The sequence below is a fragment of the Poecilia formosa genome, unplaced genomic scaffold (genome assembly GCF_000485575.1).
Source record: "Poecilia formosa unplaced genomic scaffold, Poecilia_formosa-5.1.2 Scaffold319, whole genome shotgun sequence".
Classification (NCBI taxonomy): Eukaryota; Metazoa; Chordata; class Actinopteri; order Cyprinodontiformes; family Poeciliidae; genus Poecilia; species Poecilia formosa.
Window position 1 is genome coordinate 365216 of NW_006800258.1, and position 9185 is coordinate 374400.

General features: G+C 40.4%; 1 protein-coding gene across 10 annotated transcripts in view; it reads right to left on the bottom strand.

Annotated features, from left to right (window-relative positions):
* Nucleotides 1-1300: 1300 nt before the first annotated feature.
* Nucleotides 1301-9185, bottom strand: part of caskin1 (CASK interacting protein 1) — a 106999-nt gene continuing 99114 nt past the window's right edge. For 7 of the 10 annotated variants that reach the window (XM_016661209.1, XM_016661212.1, XM_016661213.1 and 4 more), the window contains 4 exons: nt 8783-9094; nt 7985-8549; nt 6287-6797; nt 1301-4830 (listed from right to left, as the gene is read on the bottom strand). In XM_016661209.1, the coding sequence (XP_016516695.1) occupies nt 4734-4830; nt 6287-6797; nt 7985-8549; nt 8783-9094 (1485 nt within the window). In that variant the 3' untranslated portion in view covers nt 1301-4733. The remainder of the gene's footprint in view (nt 4831-6286; nt 6798-7984; nt 8550-8782; nt 9095-9185) is intronic. The other 3 variants (XM_016661211.1, XM_007573125.2, XM_007573130.2) reach the window with 1 other exon arrangement.

The window sequence follows — 9185 nt, forward strand, 5'->3', positions numbered from 1 at the left end:
ATTTGGAAATAATTGACAGCTGGCTCCATTTAGTGTACGAAAGCTGAAACCAGGACCTTCAATTTCATAATTATGAATTTGAAAGTCAAAATTGACTTCTCAAAATTATGAATTAGATTTTTTGTAATCATATCTAAAACTCCTGGTGGACTGTTTTTTCTTCCATGTGTGAAACGTGTTTCCATACTTGCAGCCTCCATTATTTTTCACCTTTTACTTTTCATTAAGGAAAAACAAATCCAACACCAAGCATGGCTGTCCCAGCCTACCAAAGTATTTATCTTAGTCCTATATTGACTATAAAGGAAGTTGTACTTATTGTAAAACAATCTATAAAATTAAGGAAGTTGTATTTCAGATTTAGGAAATGACATCACCTTTATTTCAGTTACAAATCTTGCTATCTGTAAAACCCAGTGACCCAGCTAACCGCTGTTAGTACAAGTAAATAAATACTAAATAGTTTGGTAATCTTTCTTACTAATTCTGTCCATTTTAATACACAACAAAACAGCAACACAGTTATGTTTATATAGAACATTAATTTATTGAGAGCAGATGGCCATAAGATGCAGTTGCTGCAAGCACACATCTGTCCAATCAGTAAAACACACTCTCACACTCACGCATACACACACACACACACACAGATTTCACACAATCAATAGCAGAGCAACACTTTACACACTTTGGCCCTTTCTCAAGCATTCACACACAGTCACTGCAGAGCAAAGAAGATCCAATAAAAAGCTTCATCTTTTGTTAAGAAAGAAGAGATGGACCAGAATTCTGTTTTTGACCTCAACCCATGACCACACAATCACTCTGTAACACAACGCTTACAATATGAGAGATGACCAAACAGAGGAACATGGGAAAAAATTAAAAGGCAAAACTTGTCTATGATGGGATGGTGCCCGGGTTCAAAACTATGAGGAAGGGAACATTTCTAAGGAGTGGCTGAAAGTTAGCAATTAACCAATGGATTTATTACATGCACTAAACAGATTATCATAAACGACGCCTGAGTGAGTTTAAAAATGCCACAGATCAGCATTTATAAGCTCAATTTGTTTCTGTTGATTCAGAATTTCACATACTGGGAATTTTCACTTTCATGCTATGAGGTGTGAGACCTGATCGCTAAGCAGCAAACCCAACGCAGACTCCACCAGGGGTTAAAGGTCATTGGCCCACAGATACACCTGAATATTTTTCAAACTAAAATTTTCCTTTATTTCCCCACATGGACTTTGAGATTCAGGATCATTTTGTGTGTGTGTGTGTGTGTCTGTGTGTGTGTGTGTTTTTTCTTTTTTAATTTAAAGGAATTTCAACAAAGTTTTGCATACATTTCTGACAGAAACGCAGCTAGTGATGCTGAAGCATTATTTACCAAAAGCCAAAGTATGTTTTCCTGCGCAACTGACACACAAAGCACAAATTTATATGTGTGACTGAGGTATACATTAGGAAGCTAGTTGCTTTTGATCAAGTCGTTTTACTCTTAGCAGGAAAGTGTGCATTTTTCCCAAGTAACATTTTAAGTTCAGAGACAAATTGCGTTTGCTAATGTGGGTTTGAAGCATGCAGGCAACTTAAGCCAAGTGCAACACGATGGTTTCCGGTTGTCCAGATGAGGAAGCAATCAGTTTCATGACTCTAACAAATGCACCTGTGACAGTGAAGAGTAAAAGAGAGCGATTCCCTGATACTTTACATACCCATCTACTGTATTGAAGTCAGACCAAAAATCACAAAGCAAGGCACATGTTTGAAAGACAAAAAAAAAAAAAAAATTATAAACCATACCAAAAAAAGAGTAAACAACAGGAATTGCTTGTAATATAAACATCGCCACATCCTGACACATGTATGCAGAAAAATAACAACAATAAAATAATATAATTATAATAATAATAATAGAAAAGAACACTTCCTTGAAATTACCCAACATGGTATCCTACAATGATTCATTTAGCTGGGACCACCGAAGCATGGAGAAGCAAACTGATTCTGAATACTCAGATTAGATCTGATTACTTTGAAAAATACTCTTCAGGATGACACACACATCATAAATACACTTCTTATTTTTTTTTTTTTTTTTTTGCAAATATCCATATATATATTCTCTATGTGATCAGAATTTAAATACCACAACTATTCTCTGAATTATTATTTATTCATAGACAAAGAGTGCAGCTGCTGTGAGACTGATTTCCTTTACGGGGGAGAACATGAAATACTGGAGTATTGCACTTTTTTTTTTTTCTTTTTGGTCAAATGTAACAGAAATTAAACCGTCACACTTAGCAGTTCTTGATCGCTGTCGCTCACGCTTTCCCCAACACCTTTTGATTTCCGTCTCATTTACACAAAAATCATGGTTACGTGTTGTAACCAGTAAAAAATAGGGAGGCGGTACAGCAGATTGTCATGGCGAAACGAGATGAGGGACTTGTAGGCGTGTGGGATGGAAAATGTAAGAGTTAAGTGCTAGAATGTCAGTGAGTACAGTGTAGTTTCATTTTTATTTTATTTTTTAGTTTTAACGTGATTGTAAAATTGGGTGATGTGGGTTTTGAGGCCTGATTGGTTGGATTATTAAATATTTTACATGAGTTTCAGGAGAGCTGGGAGGAATTGTGATCTTGCAAAAGCATTAATGCTACTTAAACCTTTAATACAGATTTTTGTCATTTATATTTAGTGAATTAGATTGGGTCATTCTAACAGACGAATATGCTTTGATCTAAATAATACCTGGGGTGTGTTGGTAAAAGCCTCTCCACATTGAGATGCTGCCACCATCATCACATTGTTTTATCCACCTCACAGCTGTGCACTATTTTCTGTTGGTCAATCAAATAAATGCCAATAAACACATTAAAATTTGTGTTTGTAACGTGATCAAATGTGGTAAAGTTCAAGAGGTAGAGGTACGTTTGCAAGTCGGGGCATGAATAGTGCTTCTCACTGAGCCAAAGGTGCCTTAGTGTAGAGCAGGAAGCAGAGGGGGTGGGGGGTGGGGGGGTTATCTTAGCACGGTCAGCAATGAAAGGATTTTGTTGAATTAACTACAAATACCAATGAGAAGTCAGGTCAGCTGGAAAAAGCTTATTTGTTTTGAGTGACTGAAATTCTCTTGGGTGGATCTTTATACGAAGCACCATTATCAGTAACAAGCTTTCCTTGCCTGAGGCACGGTAGTGGTGGTATCATGATTTGACCACCTTTAATTAGTATCACGCTTCAAATTTAAATCAGAATGTTTCTGTTGTGTAAAAAGTGTGAAACTTATTCACTCAATCAGTAAAAAGAAAAAGAAAACATTCAATTTATTTTTGACTTAGTGGGATTAAAGTATCAATAAATCCAATTGCTGAAATGACGGAGCAGGTTTTGGTGTTTTGGATTTATCTATGCATCTGTGAGTGTCCTAAAAGCACCATGTAAGTTTGATGTATTATAATTATTATTATTATTATTATTAAGTTGAAGTTGTGGTAGCAGGATGGACAGTGGAACCTGAAGTTTGCTGCTGCACTTTCGTCAGTCAGCAGTGTTTTTGAAGCCCTCTTTGTTGACGCGCAGCTCCGACCATGGTGCTTGTGCTGACCTTCAGAAGGTGCTTTGGGGGCAACTCGGACCCATCCAACTGTACACACTGGGGGAAATGTCACACTCATTTACCTCTGCCTTTAAAAAAAAAAACTTTCTTGTGAAGTTCTCAACTTCCTGCCATATCCCCGAAATTACCTGCTGTAGTCCCGCTTTTACACCATTTTCATTCATATTATGAAGGTTCCAGTTTGTGTGTTTGCGCGTGTGTGTGTGCAAGCCGGCTGCGTGGGTCGTTGTGCTTCTGCTGTGTGCGAGTGGGCCCGTCTACGTGTGTGTGTGCATATGTGGGGGGATGCGACTCAGATCCGACAGCAGGGAACAGAACGGTGATCCTGAAAATTCCCGTGACGCACATCCACCCGCACGAACGGCGCACACACGCACACCCATCGGGAGGTCAAGAGTCTCAAATTTGGTCACATAGAATAATTTTTCCACCAAGTCATTTACATCATCACAACACCAGAGGTCACCATTCCACACAGAACCAGGACATCAAATCAAAGAGCTAGAGATTGATATTTATCAGCATATATCATATATTACTGTGCTAATGCAGGACTTTTTCAGTAGATATAAACTCTCCATGCTTTAGAATGTACACATACCGTACTATGATTCATTACACAGTTGGTTTTTAAATCTGTATTAGTATTTGTTCATGTGGAGTTCTTTAAAGACTCACGTTGTGATTGCAGTCTTCTTGACTGTGATACATTTCTTTATTAATCCTTCTTGGGTGTTTTTTTTTCTTTTTTTCTCTCTCGATAGTTTAGCTTTTTAATCTCTCTTTTCTGCCCCTCTTTTATATCCGTTTTTCAGTGCCGTGATCTCTGTCCAGGCCTCTGATGCTGCTGATGTTCCATCACCTTTATTGTTTTTTTTGTTTGTTTTGTTTTTTGCATCGTGCAAAGGAGAAAGAGAAGAAGAGAAGAGTCGAGCTTCCTCTGGGCAGATGGATGGACAGCAGTTTCGGAGCGAAGAGGAGAGAGGTGGATGAAGAGAAGGAGAGAGAGAGATAGAGAGGAGGGTTGCCTCTTTGTGCCGTCTGATTCAGTTCTGATGCAGTGTTGCCGTGGAGATTCGCTGACTGGGTTTCTGCCGTTTTACTCCAACATGGCGTCCAGCTGGTCGGCCAAGTCGTCGAACATGCTGCCGATGTCATCGAGGATGCTCACCGTTGTCTTCTGCTCAGCCACAGAGCTGGATGCAAACACAAACACAGGCAGAAGATTACAGCACCTAATAGAGAATTCATATCTATAAACTGATGAACATTGTTGTAGTATTTTGTGGGACAATGAAGACGTGGTTTTACAATAAAGCATCCAGCCTTGCTAAGAAACAGATGGTTTTCAGAGGTTTTGTTTGTTGTAGCTAGCAAGCTAATGTAGCGAAAGCTAGCCTGGAAAATTCAGTAACAGATTGCAATATTATTCCATTATATACTACTCAAAACCAATAACTCAGACTGTCTGAAAATGCAAAGTGCAATATCTTTACTGAATGTCTTAACAGTTCAATATTGTTTTTATTGTTGCCTCTTATATATATTTAGCAATATATTATTTGCATATGTCTTCTTTTTTACCTGCACAAGTAAAACCGGGTTAGGGTTTTATGTATATGTATAAATATACATATATACATATGTATGTATATACATATATATGTATATATGTGTATCTGTTGTCGCACTTATAGTTTTACAGTATTCTTTCTGTGTATTCTGGTAGCCAAGGAATGGCATTTCATTGCCGATAAAGTAAGTCTAGGTCTAATAAAGGCCTGAGATCTTAATCCTGCCTTGTTCACCTTAAGAAAAAATAATGATTGGAATCTGGGTTAAGGAAACTGAAAGTAAAACCTGCTTTTATGTAGATGCTACACTGATACTCCTTACCCACCAAGAAACAAGTCTGCCTAAATTTTTCGTAATATTGAAAATATTGAATAAAAAGTGTTGAAAACTATACATTGTTTTACTTCAACTTCATGTTTGTGTGTTTCTGTTCTTGTATATAGACGCATTGAGGACAATTGTGACTATTTTAACCAACAAAGAGAGGTCATCTATGGAAGGTTTGGACATTTTCCTGGTCTTTACCTTTTTTCCAATTAAAATACACTTTGCTAGTTAGGTTTAGAGATTTTAATTAAGTTTTGATTAAGGTTGGGAATATAATAGCAATGGTAATGGTTAGGGAAAACACCTGATTTGGGGATATATGCAGTTACTAAAATGAAAGGAGATCAATACAAAGCCCTCAGTTGGATAGAAGTACAATGGAGAAATCTAACATGTGAATGTGCGTGTGCACGCACCTATCGTGTGTGTGTGTGTGTGTGTGTGTGTGTGTGTGTGTGTGTGTGTGTGTGTGTGTGAACATGAATACATGGTTTACAAAACCAAATTGTGAGGTTACTTATCAGCAGTGTGACCTCAAAGGGCTGTGAAATGTCATTTATGAAATGCATGTTCTGAAAGTAAATTGTATTTTTGAAGTGATATTTGTATTCTATAGGTACAATTATTTTTTTGACATACTTTTTGTGTTCACCAGATGAAGGGAAAGGTATGTCTCCATAAACACCACAGAAGTCAAAATGGTCTCCTAAACTACAAATCCATGTATGTGTGTGTGTGTGTGCTCCATACTCGTCCTGCCGTAGAATCTTATCCTCCACGGCCTGCAGAGCAGCAGCCAGGGATGCGCTTGTCTCTTCCAGCTTCTGATGCACCAAAGAGTCTACACCAAAGTCTGTTGTGGAGGCCTGTGGTGTGACAGCTCCTCCTGTAATCCCACTGTCCACTGACACGCCCCCAATGGAGGAGCGGGGGGGCTTTACGGGCGGCGGGGTTGGGCTGGGAGTAGCAGGGGTCTGAGGTGTCTGAGGTGTCTGAGGGGTGGTGGGGGTCTGTGGGGTATGGGGGCTTTGAGAAGAAGGGCTTGTCGGCTTGGCGACAGGAGGGTTGGAGGAGTTGCACGGCAGGAAGGAAGTAGGTGAACTGGTCTGCCGTGCCACCACAGAGTGCTGCTTGACCTGGGTGGAAACGGCGGTCGGGGAGGCGGGACTTGTCATAGAGTGGATCAGCTTGGCCGGTTTTGGTGCCGTAGGTGGGGGTGCTGGTTTCGGTGAGACTGGTGGAGGGATCTTCTTTCCTTCCACTACACACAGAGGAGAAAAAAGTCATTTTCAAGAAAATAAAGCAGGAATGTGTGCTGTGAAAATTTTCTTGTATGATATCAATACATGAAAATCAATGTTGCAAAGCAGAAAAGCTTTACAATAGCATTTAGTGCCACTTCTTGCTAAAGCTATATACGTAGAGAATACGGATCTTGTCAGGACTTTATAAGCTCTCATCCACCTTATGGATATTGAATTCATTTAGACTTTTAATCATTCAATTCAATAGTTTTTTACCCAGGATGTAATATTAAATAAACAATTTTAATAATTTTTAAATAAAAATTATTTTATTTAAAAATAATTATTTTATTTAATTATGTACTACAATTAATATTGTAGTACATAAGCATAAATTTATCGCTGATTGTCTAAACTTGTAGCCTAAATTGTAAGGTATAGCTCCAAAATTGTTGATTTTTTTGGTTTTCCAATTATCATAAAAGGTTTAGTGTCCTTTCTTTAAAGCTCGGGTGCGTAAACTTTTATTTTAATAAAAAGGTTTTAATGTATTTGTTAAAACTGTCATGTCCTGATAGTCTAACGTTAGATATAGATAGCATGAAAAAAATCAAGCTCCTCCTCCGCCTCCACCCTGAACTACTATTATCATCTGAAGAAATGCACCACTCCCAGTGAAAAAGAACCAATCAGTGGCAGGAGCCAGGTCTTAGCGCTGTCAATCATGGTAGTGTATGCGATGCTAATAAAGAAACAACTTACCATTACCAACTTGTCATTACAGGTAACCGTAATTTTTAAATCCATGCTAACGACCCTAAGCATTCTTAAAAGGATAGTTGCAGGGGAGAAGTTGCAGCCTAGCAGAGAGCAAGGAGGAAGGTGTGAGCATAAGGTGATTGACAGGGCCAAGACCCTGCTCCTGGTTCTGATTGGTTGTTTCTGACCAAACGATGTCTTTCTGCAGTTAGTATTGGGAAAAGGCAGAGGAGCTTGATTTTTCTGTTTATCTGTCTCTTGCTATCTGTCATGACATAGTGACAGTTTTAGCAACTATGTAAAAACATATTTTTGTATATACACCAGCTTCAAAACGGAGTTTATAAAGGTTAGAAAGTTAATTGTAATGCACAATTAAAAGCCTCAAAGAAAATGACATGCAAGTAAACTTCTGAAAATCACGGCATGGTACATCACAGAGTACCTGGACTTCCAGGGGTTCCTGGCCCTGGCAGGGGGACTCTCTTATTGAGGGCGGCCTGTGGTGGGGTCTGTGGGCCTCCTTGTCTCTTTATCTGTGCAACGACGGGTTTTGGGGAGACTGGAGGCTTTGGTTTCCTCAGAGGGCCTCCTTCATTTACTGCAGGAGCTCCCTGGTCCATGCTGTCCCTGCGGGGGGTTGGGGTCACTTGTTGCTGAGGTTGCGGCTGTTCGGTCACTCCGGCTTCAGACGGCGGGCGGCGTTTTATGGTGGCCGTGCCGTTCTGGTACGGCATTGGTTGCGTGGTGTTGGGCTGCCCAGCGCCAACCACCTCCCCGTTGGCAGCGGCCATTTCTGCGAAGCCTTCGGGTTCTTTTTCGCGGCTCTTGGGCCGCCGTTTTACAGTGGACGACTCCTGGAGGGTGAAATCCGAACCGTTGGGGTGGGACTTGGAAATCCGAGGCCGTCGCTTTAAGGTTCCCGTGGCTTCGGGGGTGTCCTCCAGGGTGAAACCCCCATCTCCCGTGGGGGCGTCGCCGTCACCCTGCAGACAAACACAAAATACACACTAACGGAAAGTTCATACATTCATGATAAAAGGTCATAGTTGCACAAACAGTCAAAGCGTGAACAAAGATAAATGGAAACGACAATAAAAGCTGAGCAAGCGCTTTAGTTTCAACTGTAGCTTTGCACATTAGAGCACACTGACTTTTAGAACATTACGCAGATAATGTAGAGTAGAAATGACTGACTGACGAGTAGACAAACAGGTATATATACAGGTAGTTAGATAGTTACCTGTCCTTCTCCTTCTCCTCGAGCTTGGCGGCGGATGGTGAGGCTTCCCTCCTCTGCAAACGGAAGGTTCTCCGAGGAGCTACCACTGCCTCCTGAGCAGGGGACCGGGGAAGATGGAGGGTGAGGTGAAGAGGAGTTCACAAGGGGAGGGGGGGATTGAGGTTGAGGTTGGGTGGAGGACGCAGTGAAATCCAGTGGAATCGGTTGTTCCCGCCTGGCAGCCTCAACCAGCTCGCTTACGGGTCCACTTATGGTTCGTCGCCGGTTCACCACTTCACCGTCCAGACCAATGGCCTCCCGGGTTTTTCCCACCTGAATGACACGCAGTCAGATTAAAACATTTTCATGCTTGTTCTTTAGGATCTAGTATATGAATTTTATATATTTTACATATATATTATAT